Here is a 23970-nt window from a genome sequence, read left to right as displayed (position 1 = left end):
GTGACATACTAGGAAAATTATAAGCACAGAAGAACATGTGGAAATTTGGACCAATTTGTTGTTGTTTTTTTTTCAGATTACCCAAACCAAACCAGGAAAAATGAAGTCTGACCAGTAAAATAATAATAATAATAAAACGTCAACATCTATATCCCTATTTTCTTGCTGCTTTCCTAGCCACTCTGATATAGCCAGTTAAGAACAACAACTGTGGCACTCCCTTCCCCACTGAAAATCAGCATCTAAAACTCCCAGAGAATTTATTTAGCTTTCCACTAACATAGCATCATGAAATAACTTTACACAGCTGCTTCATTTTTCAGCTTTTCTTAATGGTATGCCCTCTGTGCACTGAAACCTCCTTTTTCAAATCTTTTTCCTATAACAAAGATCATCATGATATAGAAACAACACTGAAATTGCCACTGTTATTTGAATGAAGCAAAATCAGAGTCTCAAAAGATAACAAGAATCCTGCTATATCAAAATTTTAAGATGCTGCTTGACCACATGCTGTACTGTTAAGCAGTTTTTTTTTTTTAAATGAGACCTACTTCTCAGAGAAGGAAAAAGACAGTACAAACCAGGAAGCCCAATGCAGATGACAAATTGCAGTAACATAAACAAACATAAGTGAACTGACTTTCAGAATTAGTTTGGAATACATCTGAAAGAATTACCCATTTGTGCATCTTTTTTTTTTTTTTTTTTTTTTTTTTTTTTAAACTTCATGCTTCAAACATAATCTGTGCCATAATTTTANGAGAAGGAAAAAGACAGTACAAACCAGGAAGCCCAATGCAGATGACAAATTGCAGTAACATAAACAAACATAAGTGAACTGACTTTCAGAATTAGAATGACAGTGTTTTAAATTAAATTAAGATTTTAATATTCCTTTTTTTTTTTTTTTTTTTTTTTTTGTTAAACTTCATGCTTCAAACATAATCTGTGCCATAATTTTAACACTTTTAACTATTTTTATAACACTGTGTATTATATATTCTTTGAACCAACAATGTTCTTATCTCTATGCCTTTATAGAAGTATATGAATCATATTGTAGTTTAGAGGTAAGATATTAAACTATTTGGCCACTTATTCCACTGGTGCAACGAATCTACTGCATTTATCTATGGTTCATAAAATAAAAATGAAAACTAACATGAGAGAACTTGACTGAGCATAGATACAATCTTTGTCTCACTCTTCAGAAGCACATTTGTACAACTACACACCCACATGTTTTCAGTGTTACCTTATTATTTTGTGAACTACTACTTTTCTCTACATCCAACCCACTCCATTACAAACAGAGATACTAATGCAAAATGCTATTTTTGTTTTTTGTTGGTTTTTTTTCCTATTTTTTATTTTTTTAAAAACAAAACATATGGTCCTACTAGCAAACTAGGAACTTACTGCGAGTAGCCTTAACTAGAAGGACTGTACATTGCAAGAGGTCTCAACACAGAGCTATGTTAGCAGACCCTACTCTGCTCTCCTGAAGGTACCAATTTGATAAAACACTGACAAGGTAAATATCATTTTAAAAAAATTTCATTTCAAGCACATCACCTCTTGCATCTGGATGATGACTCCTGAGGAAATCATTATTTTAGATGTAAGAGTAATAGATTAAGAGAAAAGCTCTTGAAGGCCAAGGGTTGCGGAGTTTGATTCCATGCATAAAAGAAGAAAACCCAAATTTAATTTATGTTGCTCTGAAAAATGCTTGTTCTAGTTTAATCACTCACCTCTAGCTTTCACCTTTCAGTCTCCCCATCAGTTTCTAGTAATTAGTCATTTAAAAAATGTAATTATTTTTATTCTCTCTGCTTTCTTCTCCATCACTTTTTTTTTATTATCTGCTTTTTCTCCTCACTCATTTATACACGTTTTATGAACTCCTGGGAAACTGTTAAAAAAAAAATCTTATAAAACAGTAAGAAGAATTTTTCTTTTCTTACTTTCTTATTTTATTACTTTTCCATTTGTATACTTATATACAAATTATTTAGGCTGCAGAATGACTGACTGTACGACAGTAATTATACACAATTGGACCTGAGATCTCAAAAATGCTTAAGATAGGATGGCATCTCTAGAGGTCATCTGATCTAATCCCACTGCTCATGGCAGGTTGCTTCAAGCCTTGAATGTACCATAACTTTTCACTCTGAGATAGTATGTTGCCCTGTATCAGATTAGGTTGTCATAGCACTTGCTTGAGAAATATATTTAGGTATTTATCTTTTACTTCTGATGGAGTAGGATGTGTCTGATCATTGCTATTACATTTCTTATGGAGAAGACTATATTTCAGAATTAGTATTGGGTTGGTGTAGAAGGCTAACATGGAGTATTAGATTTCAAAAAAGAAAAAAAAAAGATGAAGGAAGATGATCATGCTTAACTTTCAGTTTTCAGAGCATGATTTCAAGCAAAAATGAATGAGTTAGCATCTCAGAACCAAGACTGGAAGCACTGGAAAATTAATTAATATTAAATAATTAAGTCAACTGATCTGAGTGAGAATGTATACTCCACTCTATTAGTCATGATCTAATCTGTACACCACCTAATAAAATTGTGATGAGCAATCATAAGTAAATTATGTTGGAAACTGAGTTGTAAAATTTTATTATCTCAAAATATCTGTACTTCTTAACAGAGTAGAGTGAGGAATGTGTATCTACCTCAGTTTTGTACTGTTGAGAAGACAGATGCTTGCTGCTTGGAAACAGTAAGAATAGCCAAACATCTCAGAAGTATTGATAGATACCAAAAGATTAAAAAACAAAAAACAAAACCACCAAGAAAATCTTTCCTGAAGTTCATGCAACTTGTTTTAGGTACTGTGGAAAAATATTGTTACTGTTCATACTGCACATTTTAAAGTATAACTTATAGCACTAAATATTTTTCTTATTATTAACACAAAAACTCCTGTATTTGCTGGAAAACTATCCAGATCATAGGTTAAGTGAACATGAAGGTGGTAAAAAAAATTGATATGCATTCCAAGCCAAAGCTATTAAGACTGCCTCATTTATCTTAGGCTGTCATACTTCTAGTCTTTATCAGTCCACACTGTAGTTTACTTCAGATATATCTGGTAATCTGTAAACAGAATAGAAGCACACTCTAGTAACTGTTAAAATAGGTTTACATGCAGTATTCTTTGTCAAATTTCACTGATAAAATATATGAGTAAATTCATCTACGGGATTAATATAATGTGAGTGTATTCATAAAAAAACCCGATAAATTCAGACCAAGTGAAAAATTACACCTAATATTTCATAATCTGTATAAAACATCCAATAGAATTGCTTCTTGAAAGATGATCGGGAGGAGTTATTAACACAGTTGAGAGTTTCTATCTCTTAGAAATAAGAGAACAGAAAGGAAAATATATTATTCTCATCTCTCCCATTTATTTACATATCAAATAAGGCCTTATGGGAACACATTGATACATTTAAATTAGATAGTACAAATCAGCACATAATCATTCAACTCTTTGGATTAACTAGTCTGTATCCTTGAAAATTCTCCCAGAAAGTGTTTTGAAGGTGTGAATCACCTCAGTTATTACACTGCAGTAAGTTCAGATGGACGATGCATACAAATACAAGCTTATATAAGCAAACCAAATATTTATAGTGCAACCATTTGATATAATACACATCATCATGTAATTAAAATGTGGTTATGTAAGCCTCACCTTCTCCCTCTACTAATGAATAAACTGCTGAGTATAAGGGGAAGATGAATCTTTATTAGCGACATTTGATTAAACTGCTTCTGAAGAAGTAAAGCAACGAAAGCACTCAGAAATGAGAGATTTTCCCAAACAATTCCTGCTGTGTTTTCTGGGCAGCAAAACATTATTTTCACAATAACAATGAGAATGAAAAGCTAAAAGCTGATAGATCACTAAGGGTAAGGTAAATATTCTTAGTGACCGGAAGATAAAGCTACTGCTGAACTCAAAAATATAGTTTTTTCATTATTTGTAGGTAAAATTTTTCATCAAAGCACTGATTTACACCTATTGGGTAAAAATAGCAAATTAATACGGAGTTGTAACATCTCATCACACATACTTTCACAGTCTACATGTCCACGCAACTTCATAAAGAACAACACTGAAAATCTAACTGCATATATCACACTTAAGAGTACTATTAACTGCATAAGCCTAAGTAGTCAAACTTTCCTTCCAAAGATTGGGAGATGGCGATCTTGATCAGAAACTACCTTTCTGTTTTACTTCTATAACATAGACCTGGCCTACCTGGTGCAAGAAAATAAAATCTGATTTCATGTGGAAAACCAAGAGTCAATTGGAAAAATGCATCAGTAGCTGAAAGCAGTTCAAACCTTTCCTACACTGGGGGAGGACACAAGGTGAACATGTGCAGGGCAGCTCTCCAGGCCTGTTTAGGTACATATAAACACATATGTTTACAGACATATCTCCAATAGCACAGACAGCTATAAATCTTCTTCCTTACGGGATCATTTTGCAGTAATCATTATAATACCATTTCTTCTCTTTCAAACCAAATTCTTTTTCTCTAATTACTTAATTCTCCTGTAATGTATTATTTTTGAGTTTTCTGCTTTTCTTCTTGATTCAATGAGTTATCTACATAAAGGAGTAAAAATTCTCACTCTTACTATCCTGGCTTAATCTATTCTGACTTCATACCGTGTCTTACTACGTGGCCTCTTTTATTAACACAGGGATACAGTTGCCATTTACTTATATATCAAATCATTTAAGGTTAACTATCCTGCACCTAAAGCATTTACTGATACTGAAGTCTGTATTCTAACAGGACAACTGAGGAAATATGATGCTTTAACTACTAACAGCAAACAGTAGTGAAAAGATGCATCCTTCTAAATTAATAGTAGTTATTATGTTTTAATTAAGTGATTTGATGGAATGGAAGAAGATGCAAATCTTGAATGGCCACTTTATTGTCATTCTTGAAAAAATACAGGAAGAAGTCATCTTTCCTGATTAAGATTTCTAAACAAAGCAGTATTCTGTTTACTTAAACATAATACTCCTTATTCCAGTAGAAAACCAAACCAAACCAAACAAACAAACAAAACTTTTCATCCATTTGAGGCAGGGAAAAAAAAAATAAGAAGAAAAGACAATTCTACCAGCTATTAGAAAGATAGCTATCAGACTCCATTCAGGAGAAGGGCATTTGAAAACCACTTCTGTTTGTGAATTATGAGATTTCTTCAGGGGGCATAAGAATGTCATAAATAGGCTAACAAAAACTGAGATAGGCAGATAACACAGGAAGAAATCCAGTTCTATCTAACAGTCGGAGATCAGTATGAAGATGCAAACAATGTAAAAAGCCACCACTGTCAACATATTTGCTCCTTTAATCACCAACTTTAACCCAAAGTCCATATGTTTTGTGCTACATAGGTATATATGAATCTCTGAGAAAGAAAAGACAGTAGAACTTCTGTTTTTGTTTTTGTTTTTGTTTTTGTTTTGCCTCAACATAATGATGTTTCTTTAAAGATATATATTTTTTTCTCGCACAGCCAAGGTGAACAAAAATATTTTAGCTTTTTAGAAGTGAAATGGCAGATACAGTGTAGTGTTTATCTTTCTTTCTTTAGAAGACTCAATACTTACAGGGAAAGAAAAAAACAAAAATTTCATCTTACATCTCTGTTTAAGTGCACAAAAGATCAACAGAAAAAAAAGCTTACAGTTCAAAGCAATTGTTTACATGATGGAATTATAACTACTTTTTTATTTATTTATGAGGGGAAGGATTTGTAAACATTTATTTTTCCTTTTGTTAATATATGTGGATGTTACTTTTACAGAAATGTTTTTAAAAGGTTATTGATTGGATCTTTAGTTATTTAGATGGATAAAGAGGTCTACAAAGCTCCATTACATTCAAGAAGGAAACTCCGACCTAAATTTTTAGGAATCTCTTTTTTGACCAATAATCCATTTTTCAATATCCACATAGAAACAAACAAACAAACAAACAAACAAAAAACGTTCGCAAATACCTGATAATTCCACTGTTTTAAAACCACTACCACTAAACCTAATCTACACAATATAAAAAGACAGCTTGTACTGAAGATAAACTGCTCAGTAGAGAACTACTGTCCAAATACAATCCTGCTTTCTGAGTTCCTGCCAACTGAAATAAGAAACACATGGAGACTGAAGACATATTAGCATAGAGTACAATTAGTATAAAGAAAACTCATACTGAAAATATGGTTCACACTTCATTTCTGTACAACCACAACTATAGGTATGAAACTCTAGCATAACAGAATTTAGCAGCAGCTCATTCATGGAGTTAAAATCATGGGTTAATACAATAGTGCCAAAAGAAGGTAGTAATACTTCCATTTAATATGCATATAACCACTTACAAGTATGATTTTTCATCTTATGTTTTTCAGAAATATACTAAATAATAGAGTCTTCACTGACTAAATATCAGGTTTGGAATGCATTGTCAACACAAAAATCATCTATTTCTTTTAAATAGGATCCTGCCTTCTAAAAAAGCCAGCACACCTCATATTTAAGACATCTAAAAACTCATGCAGACACACACACATTCCTCTCAATAATAAGGAGGACGGTATAATGAAAGTGTAACAGATTCTAAGAGCACCATCTCACCATTTATTCTTCACTGAATTCTCTTAAACACCAAATACAACATTTGTTCTCTTTATTAAGATTTTTGGTTCTCAGAGAAGAAAAACTCCCTGGAAATTGTCCAGACACTCACTATGAAAATTTTTACTGTAGACATCTTTTCAAATTCAATATATGCAGAAAGATGTCAAATAGAATCAGTGTAACTGACCTTAGATCTCTGTAACAATGCAACACTTAAGGGTTAGTAGCAGTCAGATTTCTTTTTCAACACCATTTCAATATTGTTAAGTAGCTGCACACTGGAGAAAAAAATGTCTCGTTGGATAACAGACATGCCTCAGAAAGTGAAGCGCCTGACTTACCTGCCACTGTTTCATGAGCTCCCGGACCATTTGGGGATCCTCTAATGTCTTTTCCTTGTGTGTAGCATCCTGCAGGACATTAGCAGTTGTTTCAGCTTCCGTAAGCCAAGCGAGGAACTTTTCAAGGTCCAGGTAGAATTCCTGCAACATCAGTAGGGCTGATTCCAGCGCGGCTTCCCGTTCACTAACTCTGTGCAATACAAAGAGTCAAATGAAGCACACACATGAAGAAAATAAGCATCAAACATTAAATCAAAAATATAACAAAGACACACTGTGCATTTTTCACTTATGAACCCAGGTAAGTGTTTGCAGATGCATTAGTTACAATGATATTCTCGTACTGTGCTTTTGGCAAGTAGAGGCTTTTTGTGTTTTCTTTTAAAATCCTTTCTTCTTAGAATAAATAACTAAAAACCAAAGGAAATAGCTACTTCATTGTTCAAAAAAAATCATACCTGAAAAATACACAATATAAAAAAATACCCTACTGTTTTTATCAAAGATTGTTTTCTAATTTGTCATTAGGAGTACTGTAGCGAAGCATGTTTATTTTTAGAAAGCACAAAATAGTTCCTGGCCTCTGAACAGTGTGATGAATTTAATTATTAGTTTTTAAGGCTTGAAGCCTGTGGAAATTGCATTCAATATGCCCTAGTAACTCTAAAAAAGTGCTACTGTTTTTGGTTTTTGAATTAAAAAAAAAAAAAAAAGAGAGACATGAATTGTAAAATCTCTATCATATATGTGATAAAAGAGAGTTTTTAAACATTAAACTTTAGTGAGTATCTAAACTGTAATCCAAAAGCCCCAGCAATTCTGATGCTGACAATTCTTATAGTGCATTTGTGTTGTATCAGCATTTGTGTGGAATGTAGGCATCCTACATGTAAACACCAAGATTTTACACTAATCTTGATCTAAACAAGGATTTAGAGAAGAGAAAAAAAGTGTAACATCCTGTTCATTACTATGAGTTTGTCAAGGCTATTAAGCCACTGTATTACATGCATATTTGTACAGTATGATGACTGAATAGTTTTTGAAGCTCAAAAAACACTTAGTAAAACTACATGATAATTTACGCTACTTCATGTAGAAGTAATGCAATTTGATACACACTGATATTTAGTCTGCACACATATGGTGATCTGGGTATTTATCCATAGACTTGTAATGCAGTTACAGTTGCTTAGATAAACACTAAGTTACAAGAATTTATCAGACATAAAATTTCTAAAGTGGCAATTCATCGTCAATTTATCAGATGAGACCAAGAAATTCTTAAGTTTTAATCTCTGCTTCAAATTGTGTTTTCTTGTCCTTCAGAAACAGTAAAATCCAATAAGTAATACTATCTTACCAAAAGCTATTGTATTAGCTAATATAAGAAAATAACTAAAAAAAATTGAGATAAGATTTGCCAGGTGTCACAAAGAACATGTTTTTCTTACAAACATATATGTAAATTGAAACAGAAAATGTAAGAACAGAAAGATTCAGTCAGTTGAAGTACATGAGAGGACAACCACTTCATTTCACTTAGAAAAACAAATCATACTAAGAGATAATTTCACAATAGCTACCTAATTTCTGCCCTATTTTCCATCCTTCAGGATCTTAGTCATTCTCAAACATCTTGTAAGAAAAGTATTTATTCTTGGATTTTATTTCATTCAAAAACTGAGAATGCAACTCAGGAACTGAGAAAGCTATTGAATGTCCCATCTCTCTTCAAGCCACAAAGTCATTCACAGATAGTTTAAAACTTAGACACTGACTGGACTTTGATCTCAGATTCACCTGTCACCAACTACAAGAATTGTCTATGTGAGAACTGTCTTCCAGCCTGGTACAGCATAGCATGTATTAGAATGGAGCCTGGAGCCTCTTAGGACTAGAGAGAAATGCAGGTTTAGAATAGTGGAAGGTATCTCTTGTTCAAATTTTTTTTCTATGTATATAAAGCAGGTTTGTGCTTAAGCCACTACCCACATTTATAACAACTGCAGTAAAAAAAAAAAAAAAAAAGTCTGATCTTTTATTAAACTAAAAACATAATTTCATAGATATCATAGCTATCTACACCAATATACATTAAATCAGCATAAACACACACACATACACAAAAAAAAAAAAAAAAAAAACCTCACTAAGAACCACAAAATCTTTTACCTAGAATTTAGTGACTATACCTATCTATTAATAATGTTCAAAAATAGCATCCCATTTGTTTCATAGAAATAAGAAACTGAGTAATGTATGTAAACAAAATATATTTTATGCAGTTCTTCAGAGCACAGTTCTATTCTAAGATATGCTTTCTACAACTATTCAAATTCAATTTGAAGCACATAATAGATAATATCAGCACACAAAACCTTTGCAGAATCAGGCAAAATAGTTTCTTCACATTCAAGTTCTTCAAAACATGGATTTAACTCCATTCACCACCTCTCTCTGGTCCTGGCCATCCAGCCAGTTCTTTACCTAGCAAAGAGTACACTCATCTAAGCCATGCACTGCCACAGAGAATACTGTAGGAGGCAGAATCAAAGGCTTTGCTGAAGTCTAAGAAGAATATGTCAACAGCCTTTCCCCCATCCACCAGGCAGGTCATTCAGTCACAGAAAGAGATGAGGTGGGTCAAGTAGAAGTTGCCATTCATAAACCTACGCTGGCTGGGCCTGTTCTCCTGGTTGCCCCATAGATACTGCATGATTGTAATCAAGATGATCTGCTGTATGATCTTCCCCAATACCAAGGACAGGCTGACAGGCCTGTAGTTCCTCAGGTCCTCCTTTTGATCCATCTTGTAGACACCTATCTAGGTGTCAGATTAGCAAGTCTAACTCTAGTAACAATTTCCTACAAATACACAGTGAGGAGTTTAGGGGGAAACAAAAAAAAAAAAAGGAAAAAAAAGGGGGGGGAGGGGGGGGGGTTGTTGTGGGAGAGGATCTCAGGACGTGAAGCTTCTGCATATATAAGAACACAACCAAAAAAAAAAAAGAATTATTAGAAGTATTACTCTGAATGACCATTTATTTTTTAGAGAAACTTACAGACTACATTAAAAAACAAACAAAAACACCCAGCAATTTACTGATATGAGTAAAGAAGGAGGTTTTAATTATGAACAATCCACCAGTAATTCTACGATACCCAGAAATCTTATTGCCTATCTTTCTCACAGACTACAAAAATCTTCTGCTTATCTACAAACTTCCTAATACACTCAACAGAAAATATTTGGTACCTTGCATTTTAAATTTTGCTAAACCTAGCTTTCATTTACATTAATAACTCTACATTGTATCAATAAGCTTCATTTTACTTGGCTTTCTAATTACTTCAAAATTATGAGTTTAGAATACAGAAAAGGTCTAAAAATGAAGAGAAAAGCTGAATATAAAATCCAGCATGTGGTAACACATAAAATTATAGAAACCTAAATATATATATTGAACAAGAAATTATTGCACCAAAGCAAATTAAATCTGTTTTCTTGTTACCTTGTAACATCAATATATGTTTAATTTTTTAGTAAGTGCTAACTGTAAAAACGGAACATGAAGCAGAGAAACTCTGAATAGTACAGACACTATAAAATACTGCTGCAATACTGTAAGATGTTCACAGGAATAATGATTTTTAACCAGATGATCCTTCTTTTCTCTGTTCTACTGCAATACAAAATATCATATCCCTGGGAGAAATACTGATGGTGGAATTCATCTTATTTTGATCTAGACACTCAGAAGACAGGCAACAGCACTCTCCCTGCAAAACACAGAGGCAAGCATTTCTGGAATTTAATTCCTCCTCCTACCTCTCTGTCTCTACAGATTTGTTGAACTAGATTCAAGGTCATTTTTTTTTTTTCCTCTTGAATACGTTGCTAGGTTACATGACTAACTTACATATTATGAAGCTTAAAATTTACACAATTAAAGGCAGATGAGACAGTCCACAGTCTAGTCTGGGTACCAATTTTTACGACCAAGTGAGATCAGTGACAGAGAACTGGCCAACTCTGATTATCACACATTTTGTTAGACAACAGAAATCACGATACTTTTATTTGAATGTATTGGCTGAAAGCTTCAAACAGGAATGAAGTGAAAGCATGTCAGATGAAGTAAGTCACACAAAATGTGCAAGTGTGAACCTCTGTATTCATGTAAAAAGGTTAGCAAAGGTTGAAAAAAATAGCAGCCTCTACTGCAAGACACATACAATAAGAAGAACTTTTAAAGCTGGAATTTGAAGTATAGCTGTTAAAGAAGCTAAAAATGTTTGAGAAGATAAAAAAAAGTTAAAAATGAAGTTATCTGCAGTCTGTATGATATTTAAGTCTGTAAGCAAGTTACTGTATTTTTAACTAAAGTCATTATCTGTATTGTGTTACACAAAATCACAGAATCATAGCAGGTTCCCTACAGGAGCTTGAGCAGGAAAGTGTCTGGTTCTGAGTATTTCCAGAGAAGGAAACTCCATAACCTCTAGTCTGGACAGCCCATTCCAGTGCTCTGTCACCCTTACCATAAAGAAGTCCTACAATAATTGAAATGAATAATTCACATTCTTTGAAAATCTGTTTGTAACGCTTATTTACCTTACAGTATATTAGGCAAGAGACAGTGCTTAATGTTTCCAGATGCTCAGTTAAAAGGAAACTGTTAAGTTCAGTGCATTATGCCAATGTACACTAGCCTATGTACTGCAGAGAATGCATACAGGAACGTCTTGAAGATGAGTGAGCAGAGAAATATTTATAGTGGACTAACAGAAATGTATGTTCCGCAGGTGTTTCTTTAAGGGTGATAGAGTGGAGAAATACAGCATCATTCAGCCTTCAACAGATCACTAAATCACACTTCCATCTGCAGGCTGTGGTGATCTACTGTTATTGCACTGCGTTGTAAAATAAAACAACCTGGACTACTGGCTGGCAAAACATCAGTAAAAGGTTTACTTCTCCTCTTCATGTACCTTAGTGTAGAAATGTATTTTCTCCTTTTTGACATTACTATTCTACACAATAGGAGAAAAAAAACCCAACAACCTATTACTTGAATTTTCTTTTTCTGGGGCCAACTATCACATGACAATTTGAATCACACATATTTGCCTACTAATGCTGGAAGCAGTTTATGCCTTTTCCATGAGGATTGCTGCACTTCTGCTGGTATGACAAAGAAGCAACTTCAAAACTTTGTTGTAAGATTTAATTTTTCTTACAAAATACAGTTAAACTCTTACTAGTAACTTTTCTTCAACTTCCTTAACTTGAACTGATAATGAAGCAAACATAAAGAGGTAGAATAATTTAACCTCTGGCAGAGTGGAAACAGTAGGAGATGTCACAGATAAGAAGAGAAAATGACTACCAATTTTCAATTCAGAGATGTAACATGAAATCCTAAAAATAACTCCTACTTGATAGCATTTTAATACACAAATTCAAAATAAACTATATGAATTTATTTTTGGACTTCTGCTTAGAGAAAGTTCCTTCCAGAACCTAGCAATTGATATTTTATAGTGACAATTAAAGTTATTATATGTTAATATGTGACTGATTATCAAATTAACTCTGATATGCCTCTGAAAACTCTTTCCAGAACACTCTGAAAACCATTCTCTAATTCATGATCTGAAAGGGTTATTCCAAGTTGACAGAATGACTTTTTCTAATATTACCTGTATATAACTCCATCCTTGAAATTACTTCTGTGTAGCAAAGATAAGAAAGCCGCAAAGTGCACCTAAGGACAGAGCTACAAAACTGACATCTGAATTTCTCCAGAGACCAGAGTTCAGATGTAGCTGACTCTTAACCAGAGGCTCTTGGTTTTCACTGTTCTGGGTGAGGAACCAGGAAAGCTTTGATGTGCCGCTACAGAACTCTGAACTCGAAAGATTGTCTCTCAAGTTTTTTCTACTATTTTTTGCTTTTGTCCTTTCATGTAAAGACTAAGGGACAAGCCTGATGAAAAATCTACTTCTAAAAAGACAGAAGTAGCCTTCTAGAATTCTCTGTCTGATCTTTATCCCTGCTAATACTTCCCTGAAGACAACTGAGGTGGAGAATTGAAGAAAAGGAAAGATTTTATTTCTTTGGTGGAAAGATTTTTGAACGAACCAGAAAAAAAAACCCCTTGTTGGGGCCTGAGGAGAAAGCTCAGTTACCATTCCACTGATTCAGCCATCTGAAAAGGATTCCCACCACTTTCTATATGCATTTATTCACTCATGTTTATGTTTTGGCATTGTGATCCAATGATCTACTGAGATGCAGGAAGGGAAACGTAAAAGAGTAGTTAAATGCTCTGCTAAGCAATATGCAATTATTTTTTTTTTTGTTGTTATTTTTCCTCAGAAAGTTTTTCTATTGTAAAACTGCAGAACATGAAAATACATTATAATAACATGATTCTGGTGTTTATGTACTTAAGAAAATGAATGTAGCAATAGACAAAACCTATTTGTTTTAATACTGTTAATTGGCTGGCTTGTTTCTATACTTATCACAGTTTTCTCAATATAGCTAGAGTCTTTGAGAAAATAACAAAAATAATTTAAATAAACAGTGTTTTCCTTTGAACTCATCTATTTGTTATTGAAGAAACTAAAGCAATTGAAATGCATATATTTGAATTCAGGCTGTTCTTTAATTTTCTTCATCAAAGTACCATTGATATTTAATGAGAAAGAAGGAATAAAGGAGGGAAGTTATATATATCCACAGTGTTTCAGATCAACATTGGATATTAATCCACCATTTCTTCTGCACCATTATTTGTCACACTGAGAAGGGCTTCAAAAACCAAAGGAAATATCGCACACTAGAGCACAAAATCACATACACACTTTAAATAACTCATTTTCAAACAAGCACCTGCTGATATCAGTGCAGAGAACCTATGATATCACAGAGGAAAATTCCTTGTTGGCCTTTTCTAACCAAACAGATCATCTGAATTCCTTTAAAAACTCATTTCATGTTATGCTTTATTTTAGTGAAAACAATTTATGTTTACTTGGGATTAATAAAATTTAAGTAAAACAAATCATTTTCCAGAGAGGAAATGTTAAGAATTAATAAGTTTTTTTATTTAAAAGTTTAATTTATTTAAAAAATTAATAAGTTTTTTTATTATTTAAGAGAGAATATAAACAGCACACAACTGTCACAGTTGACACACAAACTATCATTAAAGATGACTTATAGGAACTGAGCAATGTTCAAACACGATATATATATACTTTTAATAGCCTTCAGTCTGAACTTCAAATGTTTAAATTCCCCAAAACAAAATTAACTGAACTCACAGAACGATTCCAGTCTAATATTCTGTATCATCTGAGAGTAATGTTCCAAGAAAACATGGGGAGATAGGATTTAACAATTCTGTTATTCCCATTAGATAGAGTAGTCAGAGAATGAAGAAATGCTAAAATCCAAACCATTCAGACAGAAATGGTCTCTTATTCTAACAAAAGAAGGAAAAGTTATTGTTCTGATCAGGTCCTCTTCACACTTCACAGTCTATGATACTCGGAATTATGTTTTTCCTTGGATCCCAAAACATTACATTTTTTTGAGATTCCAACACAGTCAACATTGTCATCTCATAAGAAGCATATTAATTACTCAGATATAATTTCTTAAGATACAATCTTGGCTTTCTAAGACATTGAAGTGGAATTAAAACTGATTATGAAAATAATTGGGTTCTAAAGGCACTTGTTTTCTTACTCTTAATTACTGTAGAAAACTCAATTTAATAAGACTATGAAATGCACTGATGGCATTACATAAAATCAATTAGGGCTCACAAAGGATACTATTAAACTGTTAGTGCAGATTTCATTTAAAACTGCAACCTCTGAGAGCTGAGCTTTGTGGCCCAGTAGAATAGCAATTTGCTGCCGTTCAAGAGAAATAAGCCTCAGTTTCCAGACTGGAAAGCTTCCCTGGCAGCACTTACAGTTCTAATTGCATCAACTCATGTTAAGTGGCAGTAAAACTAAATAAACACCTATGTAACACATCATTTTTCCTTCTCTAAAACCAGGATCTGAAACAGTACTCACATTACAAAAAGATGCTATGAGATAGATAGACTGGAAATATTTTAAAACAGCTATTGCTAAATCAGTGTATTTTTACACACACAGAACTGCTAAAAACAGAAATAAAAAAAGATGGCAGTCATTGTCCAGCTGAGTGATATTTAAGTCAGAATCAAGTGATAGCCAAATCTGGTTAGCATCCATATAAGAAAGGGTATACTGTATACTGTCTCTTATCTTGATAATCTAATACCATAATACTAGCTGTAAAGAATCACTCGATATCTTATATATGTAGTTATTGTTTACTATTCAGGTGTTAGATACCTTCAGAAATCTGAAACTGAATAAGTTCCTCACAATAATAAATTACTGGGATTGAAATAGTCCTGATGCAGTAACAATGTAATACAAAAGGAAATATAACTGGAGGTAATATGAAAATGCAGAGAAATACATAACAAATGATATTATGGAGCATCTATAGAACTGGGAAGAAAACAGATATTTAGTTCTCTTGAGGTCATATAATTAAACAAACAAAATAAATAAATAAATAAATTCAGGGCCATATTCAGTAAGTTCAGGAAACATTCACTGCATTCAGCAGAACTCAATAAATGTTTGATATTAAAACCTTCCAGACAAATTCCTAATGTCACTGAAGTGACTTCAAATGGAATGAGACATTTTGTGGTAGTTCTACCATTATTACCTTAACTCTTTTTTCAGATAAGTTTCAAATGGCAAAAAATTCTTAGCAGAAATATCCATCAAAGAACAATTGAACATTTTAACAAAGTGGAGACAGGCATAAGTGCACCAGAACATTATGTTGGGGAGTGAGGAGGTCAGACTATTTGTTTACGGAACACCATGACACAAGCAGATATACCCAAAATACTGTATTCTCCTATGCAATTCTGACCCTTTTCTAAATGTAACTCTTAAGCAGCACAGTATTTTTGATATTTTCTTCCACTACAAAAAGCTTTTAAATAATTATAAGCTGATTGATCAGTTGAAAGTATGCCTGATTTGGCTTGCAATTCACCTTTTTGGAATCACTCATATAAGAGTCTTCTATAGATTCCAGATAATTTATCCAAGGCTTAGGGAGATGCATTTTATTTCCTTAACCTGTTCTCAAATTAATTTCCAAATTTGTTCACAGAAATAGTTTCATAATTCTATCTATCTTCAACTAATTGAAAGAAACCTATGAAGTACACCGTAGTGTCTTCTAAGGAAATATAGCTTTAAATTTCCTGTTATTTATCTAACAGATATATTCAAAACAGTCTGTATATAAGATGCATTAATGAACACTAAACTAGCCTGTATGTGAGATGACATTTTGAAATATCAGGGTTTTTAAGCCTATTTTCTTTGTAGAAGGAACTTAGCTCACCTTTAAAAATAATTCCTTTCCACCTAGCTGCTATTTCTAAATAGAAAGCCTAACTCTTGTCAGCTCAAAGCCCCCAGATGCAATTGTATTTGACACAATAGACATCATCAAAACTTAAGACCAAAATCTGGTTGGCAGTCTTCATCTCAGTTCTGCTTTCCCAATTAGCTGAAAAATTTCAGTCCAGATCATCTTCCAGGAAATATGTTCACATTTACAGTTTTTCAAAGGTGAAATGGCATGGCAATATATTTGAAAATACTAACTTGATAATCATTTTATTTTATGTTTTATTTTATGAAAAAAAAAAAGAAAGAAGAACACATTTATATGATTCTTCAAAAATATAATTCTCATCCATTAAATGCATATGAAAAGCATCAAAAAATATCAAGAATTATCTATGGATATTTTTCCAAATGAATAGTTTTGAAAAGTTCAAAAGAATTCCAGCCTCCATCTGCCCTTCTATTCATTAGGAAGAAAATAACATAGCTTTTAACTGTGATATAGTAAGAAAAAAAAAAGTAACTTCTGATTCTGAGAAATGAGTAGTAGAAAACATTTTAAGATGTTAATAGAGAAACAGCCACATATTTGGTTGGTCATTGAAACACAGAACGGTTGAACTTGGAAGAGACTTCTGGAGTTCATCTTGCCCTCAAGCAGGGGTGCTTCAGTAAGTTGTCTTGATAGCCTTTCACTGATTTCCCTTGAATATGTTCAAGTTTCTCTGTACTGTGGAACCTGGAAATGAATGCACAACTGTGGCCTCAGCAGCGCTTAGCAGGGGGAAAAAGACTACCTCTCTCCACCTACCGGCAACACTCCTAATACACCCAAGGTACCACTTCATTTCTTTGTTAAAAAGGTACACTGTTGGTGTTCTCTGTGAACCCCAGAGCCTTTTGCCAAGCTGTTTCCATCTGGATGGCTCCAGCCTACCCTGATGCCAGGGGTTATTTCTTCCCAGGTGCAAGACTTGGCACTTCCCCTTGCTGGATTTCATGAAGTTGCTGTAAGTTCCTTTCTGGTCTTCAGGTGCCACTGGATGACAGAATGACCCTCTGACATATCAGTCACTCCTCCTAGTTGTGTCATCTGCAAACATGTAGAGAGTACGTTCTGTCTCTTCAGTCAAATCACTAACAAACGGTTTAAATGCTAATCTAGGATCAGATCTTGCATAGACCTCAGAGTTACGCCAGTGTTGTCCTTCAACAATTGTTCATGACACTAATCACCAATCACTAATTGGGATTGGCCATTCAGGCAGTTTACATAGATTCACAGGGGTTGGAAGGGATATCAAGAGATCATTGAGTTCTACTGCCCTGCTAAAGCAGGTACCCTATAATAGGTTGCACAGGTAGGCATCCAGATGGATCTTGAATATCTCCACAGCAGGCGACTCCACAACCTTGTTGGGCAACCTGTTCCAGTGCTTTGTCACTCTTACTGTAAAGAAGTTCTTCTGCATGTTTGTATGGAATTTCCTATGTTCAAGTTTTAGGCCATTTCTCCTTGTCCTATCACTACAAACCACTGAGAAGAGCATCCATTTGCCACCCACTTCCTTTTACATATTTATAAACATCAGTTTTCTTTCTTTTAAAATAAACTCAGTCTTCTTTTGTCCAGGCTGAACAGACCCAGGTTACTCAGCCTTTCCTCATATAAGAGATGCTTCAGGCCATTCAGTCCACCTCACTGTTCATATTGATTATTTGTTTAAACTATATCCTAGTACTACAAATGTTTCTTAGAAATCAGATTAGAAGAGGTATGCAATCAACAAGAATAAAATAAATGTAAATCATTAAAAATCAGAGACAGCTTCTCTCAAGATAATAACAAGAAAGTAAGCTTTTATTATTATTATTTATTGTTAAGGTTGTCCCCAAGAAAACACTAGAGAGAGCTGCCTTGTGTTGGAATTAACAAAAAAGTTCATCTATATTAATAAAATTATTAGTTATGCATAGGTGAACCACAGAGAACTTGTTAACCTTCCTATTCAAAATGCATACAAATAAATGTACAAATGCATTAGCGATTAAAAACAACAATAACAACAACAACAACAACAACAAAAAAAACCCAGCTCGTAGCATTACTTAATCTATTCGATTCTGCCTTCACAGTGAGGTATGTGTGCAAGACAGCATATAAATAAGACAAAAAATTGTTCTACACTATTAGAAAAGACCATCAAAAATTCCATGTTTTAAAATAGCCATGGATCTCTAACTTCTCCTACTTTACTGAATTATTTATATATACTGTACATATACACATGGTAAAATTTTATCTACAAGTAAAAAATACTAAGGGTTTAAAAAACTACATATTTTCAAAGACACATGGCATTACCATGACACATTGTTTTTACAGATTTTTAATATATTTATATAGCATTTTGATTTATTGGAGTAATTCATATAGTCCTTTCTTGATTATGCACACCTTTGATCTAAAATAAAGTCCTGTTATCTGTTATCCAGTGCCTGCAATACAGTTTGTCTCAATTGCTTGAAATGCTTAAATATTTTAAAGAAAACTCTATGTTCAAAATCTGATTGTCTCAAGCGCCACAACTTACTTGAAATGACAACCTGAACAAGAGCAGCTTATTTATCTTACTAATTTTAGTAGCCCCAAATATCAAGTAGTGACAGTATTCTAGCAAATATAATATGACTAGCTCACTTGACACTGTCCAAGCTAACCATGTCATACATATAGCAAACTGCTGATGACACCACCCAAAATATAGTAATATTGTTACCTTTAATATTTATGGCTAGCTAAATGTTGCCCCTCCACAGACAGACAGTACACAAACAAATATACATTTAGAAAGAGAAATCACATAAAACACATAAATACTAAGTAGTTGCATTTCAATCATTTTTGGATAGAAACAGAAATGAAGCCTTCTATGAGATATGAGTACTCAGATTTCTGCTTTCATGTGTAAACACAAATCTGGATTTCTTTAATAAGTGTTTTATGGTCCAATAAGATCCTAAGTATTTTGGGAGATGTACTTGCCAAATCTGTATTTGAATTAATTGAAAGAAAAGATGAAAATGATAATAAAGAAATATTTTTACTATCCACAGGTAAAGTCCCTATACAAGAAGCTATTCAGGAATCATGTCAGGGAGGCAAAGTTTTGCTGCAAGAACACCTTGGATAAAACAAAATAGATTGAAAAATTATAATACACTCAAAGGAAACATTGTTCAATCTTGAACACTGGGAGCTTTTGTACTCGGTTTTTCCTTCAGTGCATTAATTAACCACTAGGAAAAGGGTCTGAAGAGCAAGGTGAAAAATTTACTTAGGTTAGTCAAGGAGGAAGAACTGGATAATTTAAGATGGTATGAATTATCAGAAATTTGATAGCAGAAAGATTCAAAATAGATGTGCTCCAAATACCAGCCACTACAGAGAACATTGTTAATAGTACTGAGTTCTGGACTATCTGTAGCTTTGAAGAAATTAAAGATTTAAAATCAAGAAATTTAATGAAGATGTGAATAAATACCAGTACCTGAAAGATCAGTGGAAACAAAAATAGGTAGTAATATTATGCCCATATTTAAATCCATTGTACACAGTCTTCACTGGAGACTGGATGGATTTATGGTGCAGTCAACAAGAATGACATGGAGCTATTGGATAGGGTCCATAAGGAGGGCCATGAAGATGATCAGAGGGTTGGAAATGTGCTCCTGTAAAGAAAAGCTGAGGGAACTGAACTTCTTCAGTCTGCAGAAGAGATGGCTCCATTCTCATTGCAGTTTTCCAGTTCTTAAAAGGAGCTTATAAGCAGGGAGCAGAATTTTACATGATCTGATAGCAATAGAACAAAGAGGAATGGTTTAAAACTAAAAGAGAAGTTATTTAGTTCAGATATTACAAGGAAATATTTTACTTAAAGAGTGGTGAGGTATTGAAACAGGTTGCACAAAGAAGTTGTGGATCTCATTCAAGGCCAGGCTGGACAGGACCCTTGGCAGCCTGATATGGTGGGTGGCAACAACGCCCATGATAGAGGGCTTGGTATTATATCTTGAAAGTCACTTCCAACCCAAGCCATTGTATGATTTCATTAATTCCTTTCCATCCTTTGGAGTAAATCCACACTTATGAGACCTACAGTTCAGCTATCACAAAAATAAAATACATAAAATAAAATAAAATAAAATAAAATAAAATAAAATAAAATAAAATAAAATAAAATAAAATAAAATCCATCCTCTCATAATCAGAGTATATGGCTCATAACAGAGCAATAGAGATTATTAATAATTAACTAACACAGCTGAAGTATCAGCCTCAGCCATCTTCTAAGCACTGTGACTCATGGAAATTACTGAATTCTTCACCATTATTAACAATCAACACCAGCATCTTTTCAGAGTATATTTTTCTAAACTAACAAAGGCAACAAACAACAACAAAAAAACAACCCACAGAAATCATAAGTTGTGTTGTTGTGGAGTACAATTTAGATTAAAAAAAAAAAGAAAGAAAGAAAAAGGACAACGTTAAATTAGACTAAGGTCTAATTTTACTTTAATTGATAAAATGAAAAAGTAGATACATATATATATATATATAATACTAAAAAACGAGAAAAAGAAAAAAGAAAACAAGATACTAATAAAATAAAATACAGAAAGCAGGAAATGGGTTTTGCAAGCATGGCATTTGGATTAATTCCAATAAATTTGCTTTAACCGTACATTAAGTCAGGTGAAACAAATCGAGCCTAAAAGATAGAAAATACGGTTTAAAGAGATAAAACTAATACTTTAAAAAAGAAAAAGAAAAAGTGGACCTGTATCAATTCATTGCCGCAGGGCACTATTGTTCTTAGCTGATACATATCAGCTACATAACTGATTATGTCTTTTGTACAAAGGATGAATGTACAGACATGTCAGCTAAAATGGTAATTCCAGGACCTACTATTTCTTATCATTCGCAGGAGCTATTATTATAGTTTGCAGGGCATATAACATTTAGTGGAAGAGAAAGAGCTCCACATTTTTAAAGTTGTCAGGGAATGTAGCACAGTGCAATTAAATTTTGGGTAATGGTAAAGATGCGATGCATACTGAATGCTAAACAAAATGAACATACCGTGCATTTCCCTTTCACAAGTTCCCTGCTTCCTTTCTGCTTCCCTTTGTAGGTATTAGGGATGTCCTGAAAGCTTTACTCTTACATCTGTGGGTTTAACATCACCTTTCAACAACGATTTCTCACCACTCTTATTTGAAGGCATATAAGAATAGTACATTTCTAACTCTGTTTTGCCACTTCCCTCTGTTTTGGCCAGGATGAGTCAAAACTTGACCCTCTTGCTACCAATTCTTATCAAGAAAGAAAAAACTCATTGTCTGCTGTCAATTACTTTGTCAGTTTATACAATAAAACATGTGGTCCAAGTTCGAACTCAGAGAAATAGAAAAGGCAAAAAATTCTTTTATAAAATAGGCACAGTTGGTGACAACATCCAGGAGATCAAGGATTTACCAGGCAGACTGAATGGTTCTTTCAGTTAAGAGTGTGGCTGATAAGGCTGTGAGGGGAAGGCTTATACTGTCTGCACTGGAGCTGATCAGAAGCTAAAAAACAACAGAACACCAAGTGCAAGCATTGCTTGCAGTAGCAATGGAACAGTCTGTAAAAAAAATCCCATTGAAAACACTGGGAGAAAACTAAACAAGGACATCATGAGAATAATAATGCAAACAAAAAATGACAACTAAGGTCAAATTCCTTTGTGCTGGCACTCTTCTAGTCCATCAGCTTTATTAATTTCTGTTCAGTTGTTTGTTTTAAAGGACACGAAGCCTGATAAGATGTCTATTGAGAGGAAAGGAAAGGCATTCATTTGTTGCAATAGGCACTGGATGAGAACAATAATCAGTTTGCTAATTTATCTGCAGTCTAACAGGAAATAAAGATTGGACTTTCAGGGCACAGAGTACTAGCTTCTTTTGTTGATGAAACAGAGACCAAAACTCTCAGAGCTCTCTTCTGAAAATCTTACCTTTAAGAAAAAGAACACCACATTTGTCTTAATTTCCTAAAGGATTAAGCACAAAAATACACATTTTGGTTTTCTCTCACAGAATCAGGCTTACTCGCAGCTCCCTCAGTACCTGGCTCCTCCTATTCCTCCTATGGATGCAAAAGAATAAGAATCCTAGGGACTGTTTCCATAATAAGTTCTGAACATAATTCATGTTAGTACACGAAATTGCTCTACACTTAGAATGCTGTGCTGTAAACTACGTAAGGATTTTGTCCTCTTGGGTTGCACTATAGCATGACAACTGTTTCGTTTGCATATCAAAGGAATACAGTTCAGCAGAGTAAATACAAACAAAGCAGTAATATTTACTTTCACTTTAGTCCAAAATAAAACCAAGAATGAGGAAAAAAAAATGAAAATAGAAAAACGTAACAGTGTGAGCAGTAAGGAATGGTCTTTCAAATATTATGCTTCAGCTTCTTCTGCTTAGTTTAAATAATTGACTTGCTTTCAGTATTTGAGGCTAAAGGTCTCTTTGAGAAATGTCAGTGCTGTCATCCTCTCTAATTTTCTGCAATGAAATCATTAACATTGAATTACAGTTAACAACCCAACCCACTACATTGTAAGTCAACTAAATTTGTAAGCCTAAAAATGCTCAGCAAACCACCTGCAGAACAAATAAGTTGAACAAAATGTATTTAAGAACAATGCCCCTTTTCTCTTAGAGGTTATTTCTGTTTGCCTATGTGGACTCAGCAAAACTCTAGATGATCTATTGCCTTTCTGGGAGTAATAGAGTTTCTTGCTCACAGATGTATCTATTCAAGTGGCAGGGGCATTCAGTTTATTCACACCGATATTAAGATTTAAGAAACTTGTCACTGAAGTCACAAAGTCCCACAGAAAGCACTGCACATCCAAGACTTTCCTCTCACAAACCAAGCTTTGGTACCCTCATTTGACTTTGCATCTTGGATCTGCATACCAGTGGGAGTGCTATAGAAAAAGTGCAGGCAGCTGAGTGGAAAACAAAGTAAGGTGAAAATTAGAATGTAACCAGTCAAGATGACTTTCAAGAAGTCAGCTTCAGACAGAGTTTACGTCCTTCTATATATTATCCTGTAAGGAGCTGAAATGTCATCATTTGTACAGTTACTGTGAAGAAAAAAGGATAGAACAATGCTAAGTGATGTAATTGCTGACAAACTTGAGATTGTATTTTCTATGTAAATATTTGTTTTGGGGTGTAGGCAGTTAGACTGCCTTTCACACAGGTATCCTATATTTTGTCTATCATCATAAAACAATCCTTCTCCCTAAATATCTGTATTTGGTATAATCTTTAAATATTTGTAGAAATGCT

The 23970-nt window shown here is 33.7% G+C and overlaps 1 protein-coding gene across 19 annotated transcripts in view; it reads right to left on the bottom strand.

Annotated features, from left to right (window-relative positions):
* DMD (dystrophin) overlaps positions 1-23970 on the bottom strand; it is a 1014969-nt gene that overhangs the window by 222086 nt on the left and 768913 nt on the right. For all 19 annotated transcript variants that reach the window (XM_015884249.2, XM_015884262.2, XM_032449414.1 and 16 more), the window contains one exon: positions 7054-7243. In XM_015884249.2, coding sequence (XP_015739735.2) covers positions 7054-7243 — 190 coding nt within the window. The remainder of the gene's footprint in view (positions 1-7053; positions 7244-23970) is intronic.

Source organism: Coturnix japonica, chromosome 1, assembly GCF_001577835.2.
Source record: "Coturnix japonica isolate 7356 chromosome 1, Coturnix japonica 2.1, whole genome shotgun sequence".
Taxonomy (NCBI): Eukaryota; Metazoa; Chordata; class Aves; order Galliformes; family Phasianidae; genus Coturnix; species Coturnix japonica.
The sequence above is the reverse complement of the archived record's forward strand: the minus strand, read 5'-3'. Positions and strand labels throughout refer to the sequence as shown.